We start from the raw sequence: 5000 nt of genomic DNA on the forward strand, positions 1-5000 counted from the left end.
CGCCCTAGAAATTGATCAATATTCGCTACTGTTAGGCCTTTTTGTAAGGAAACGTTTATTGTCACGAACGTAGGAATCATGGATGGTGATAGAGTAAACCGCGTCAGATATTGCGTTGATATGAAAAGAATGAGTTCCATATTGAGTGGGTGTGTTGTCATTAGTGGATAGAAAAACGTCGGGTACTTTGTCATTCTGGGGAAAAAAATCGATGGAAGACTGCTAAGAAGGCCAGTATTGTTAGTCGTTCAGCTGTTTGTTCCAGTTTTACTGACTATTTTAAACTTTAGAAATAGACTTTGTAATACTATTAATACACACACACTTTAGTGATAAGCGTTAAAGTTGAAGCGATAAAATCCATAACCTTGACAAATCTCAAAAAATTGTTGTAAAAGGTAACACCATGATGCAGCCGTATTGTAAGTCCCTAGGCGCCGAGTACGTAACATGAACATGCCGCGATTGGTATTCTAGAAATGCGTTTTCGTGGCAAAAGCGTGGCAAAGTCGTGGCAATTGCGGCGAAAGTATTGAAACAATCGTGGAAACTCCGTGACACGAGGCAGGGCTTGTCAGGATTGATACATGGGCGAATTCTTATTGTATTTCTTGTTACTAATGCTTATTATGAGCATACCACGTTTGGAAGTTAATATCTACATTGGAAATATTAGGCATCATTGTCCTAAACTAGGATTACAAATCATTTTAGGAAAATGTGGATTCTCTGCTGATTTTAAGTTTGTTTACATTTTGGCGGATTTTTCGAAGGAGAGTGAAGTTAAATGAATGGTAATAGTAGTCACGTGCGTAAAGTTAAAGTATATAATTATATGAAATATGCATACATTAAATATATATATATGATATGTAGAAGATACGCGTGTATCTACAGTATATGCACACAAAAATATATTTATACATAAATACACGATCCCTCTTATCCCGTTTGTGTTGATGGAGCGCAAACTGAATTACCAACCTCGCTTTCGTGAAACGGTTGTCAATTCTTTAACAAGGAAAAAGCACAATTGATTCATAGCAAAATTTAACTATTTTCTGTTAGTGGTACTTGTCACTCTAGTTTCTCTTATGAATTTGTCGTTTGGACGGTGTCATTCGTCCTAAACGTAATAACTGTGGAACGGTTGGTGAATCCGAAGAAATTGACACAGACATGTCACGCTTTTACGTTCTAGAATACCAATTTCGAATATGACATTGACACAACATTGACATGGTATAGCCACGACACGCTGAGAATGTCCTGGAATACTCCGTTGACGATAAGAGTACACACGCACTCACACACACACACGGACAGACGCACACACACACACAGACTCACAAACACACACACACACGTCTATATATATCTTTATATCTATATATATATACACATATGTATGAATATATATGTTTTATGCATATGTATGTATACAAACACACACACATACACACACACACACACACACACACACACACACACACACACACACACACACACACACACACACACACACACACATATATATATATATATATATATATATATATGTATATATATATGTATGTATGTATATGTATATATATATACATACACACACACACACACACACACACACACACACACACATATATATATATATATATATATATATATATATATATATATATATATATATATATATATATATATATGTGTGTGTGTGTGTGTGTGTGTATGTGTGTGTGTGTGTGGGAGGGACATATATATATATATATATATATATATATATATATATATATATATATATTATATATATTGCTCTTTAAACTTGACTGTAATAAAATCATGATATCACGTTCTATAAATGGCACCTTTGCATCGCAGCTCACACCATGCAGTCTTTTTAACGTGTCTCCTTATCCCCGTGTTTCCAAACCAACATTATCCATATTGTTGCGATCCCATACTAATATCCTCATCCTATTGCATCAAGTGGTGTTGGAAGAGGATGTCATACGAAATGCAAGAGACGTCCCCCTGTTGCCCATGCAAGGTTGGCTGGTGCTGGAGGATGCCGCGAGGAGGGTCGGCTTGGTTCCTGCAAGAAGGGTCATCGACGGAGACGTGCGAGAAGTCTGGAAGAATGTTAGTGATATCAAGTACGTAAAAAAGTGGAAATTATCTTCCCTGACGTCAGGTCGTCTTTCGTGACATCAGGCCATCTTCCGTGATATCAGGTCATCTTTTGTGACATCAGGTCATCTTCCGTAACACAAGGATTGGTTATGTCATATAGTTACATAGCTATCGGTTTTCTTATTGCGACACATGTAACAAACAAACACATCTCGGGATAGAAAAGTGTGTATGTGTGTGTTTTCAGATTCCGAATTGTTAAAATTTCTCTGAAGTTCCATATCATAGGTGATATAATTCAGCATGATTTCTTTGCCATATATCAGTATCTTCAGTTGCCTTAAAGTCGGCATGTATTAAGAATTTTGTTTATCTATGCAATTCTATCAACTAATCATTTAGTAAGTACAGAAATATGCATCAAATTATCCTTATTCTATTCCATTTTCTTCCTTACAACCTTAAAAAACAACCATTCTGAGACAATGCCTACATCTAAGACCAAATACCATTATTCTCAACAGTATTGGATATATAGTGGTACTTGGTAGATGCGCCATACGTCAAGCAGTCCAATACGCAGTCTTCAGAAAACCGGTTCCAATATTCCACGTTTCCTCCGACCTCTGTGATCATGAGGACTCACTCAACTGGCTTTTAAAGGTAAGGAGGAGCTTCTTCAGTAAGGAAACAGTACCCAAGGAGATTGTAAGGATGCTTGATCTCCTGGAATCAAGGATATGTATATATATATATATATATATATATATATATATATATATTATATAATATATATATATATATATATATATATATTTTTTTTTTTTTTTTTTTTTTTTTTTTTTTTTTTTTTTTTTTTTTAAGAGGAATGACCATATGTATGTTTAGACAGATAGATGGGTAAGTTGATTGATAGATGGGCGAGTAGATATATAGATAGACAGACATAGATGAATAGATAGAAAGGTGATAGATAAATGAATAAGCAGCATATATACAACATATATACATATATATATGTATATATATATATATATATATATGTATATATATATATATATATATATTATATATATATATATATATATAGATACACACACAGTGGTGTGTGTGTGTGTCTGGATATATATATATATACATATATATATATATATATATATAATATATATATATATATATATATATATATATATATATGTACATATAGTATATGTGTGTGTGTTATATTTGTATGTTTGTATGTATGTATGAAACCCTGCAACTATACATATGATATTTTGCAATTGCTTTATGTTCAGGGATTTTCAACTGATAATCAGGTAAAGCACAAACTAATCTTAGTGTTTGTGTTGTCATAAATACACTCCTCTTACTAAGCGCAACATTATCATATATTTCAGTTTTTTTTTTTTTTTTTTTTTTTTTTTTTTTTTTTTTTTTTTCCTAAATATTATAGATATTTTACGCACGTTGATATCAAGATCCATCATACACCTATCCCAAACTCCTTCAAATAATACAACTCAACTATAATCAGTCTCGAATTAAGTCATTACCGTAACAATACACGTGAATGGGGATTCCCACATGTCACTCATCTCTAAATAATACAGGCTCTTCACATAGGGCTGAGTGTGCTGTTTAGGGGAATTGCTGTGATTTACTGTATGGATGTTATGCATACATATTAAACGCATAAGCAGAAACAGTAATTTGTGTGCTAAGATTATGAAACGGAGTCACAATGATAAATGGAAATTATATATTTCCTCCTCCTCCTCCTCCCCCTCCTCCCCCCTCCTCCTTTCCCCCCTCCTCCTCCTCCTCCTCCTCCCCTCACCCCCACCCCACCCGCGCTTTCGTAATAAATCCCAATAGCCTTTAATTAAGGTTCTAAATCATTTTTATGTCTGCCGGTAAAGCCACACTGCTTGTCTTACAACATAAATGCTCTTCGATTCCTTATTAATAATTTTCCACAAGCGTCCACGTTCCACGTTCTTCCTTCTCTTTATTTAGCGATTCGTTTTTGTTTCTTTCGTGTTTTTTTTTCCTTTCGTTTTGTCGTTCTCTTTAGACATATTTCGTCAGTAGGGGAGTTTACTGTTTTTATTTTTCTTTGATCAGATTCTAATTATATGGGATTGGATCCTTTTTTTTTTCTTTTCTTTTTTTCTTTTTTACTCGAATTGTCTTGGCTTGTCCGAATGGCCCTTCCTACCACTGTGACCCTTATCGTCTTCATAATAAATGTCCTCACCCCTAATCAGAGATACCGCCAAATGACAATAATTCTGATAATGATTATGATGATAGTAATGGTAATGATTATAAGAAGGATGATAACGATAATGATGGCCATGATAATAATGATGATCAGGATGATAGCGATGATCATGATAATAATGATGATAATGATAATGATATTGACATTAGTTATGGTAAGGATGACATAGAATTAATAATAATGATAGTAATGGTAATAATGATAATTATGATAATTATAATGATGATGATGATGATGATGACAGCAATAATGATGACAAAAATAATGATAATAATAATAATAATGATAATAATAGTGATGATAAAGACCATATGACCCTATCTACTGTATAGGAAGTATCTCAAATCCTTTGCTCGTTTCTGTGTGAGAGAGAGAGAGAGAGAGAGAGAGAGAGAGAAAGAGAACTACAGCCATAGTTCACCAAGCACGCCTTTGTGTAGAAGTGATCCATTCCCCCACGTGAATGACCTTAACCTCATGTCGAATGTTTGCAATGTCCATATATGACATGCAGGAATCGCTACAAGTGTTTAGCCGCTTGGTTATTTTGATCCATGTATGCAATGTAGTAATGTTGATAAAGAGA

The 5000-nt window shown here is 34.0% G+C and overlaps 1 protein-coding gene across 1 annotated transcript in view; it reads left to right on the forward strand.

The window, feature by feature from the left end:
- Positions 1-5000, forward strand: part of LOC122253137 (glutamate receptor U1) — a 15698-nt gene that overhangs the window by 870 nt on the left and 9828 nt on the right. The window contains exons 2-3 of the mRNA XM_043015953.2: positions 1985-2150; positions 2652-2790. Coding sequence (XP_042871887.2) covers positions 1985-2150; positions 2652-2790 — 305 coding nt within the window. The remainder of the gene's footprint in view (positions 1-1984; positions 2151-2651; positions 2791-5000) is intronic.

This window comes from Penaeus japonicus, unplaced genomic scaffold (assembly GCF_977035675.1).
Source record: "Penaeus japonicus unplaced genomic scaffold, GWHDUDI00000001_assembly GWHDUDI00000019, whole genome shotgun sequence".
NCBI lineage: Eukaryota > Metazoa > Arthropoda > Malacostraca > Decapoda > Penaeidae > Penaeus > Penaeus japonicus.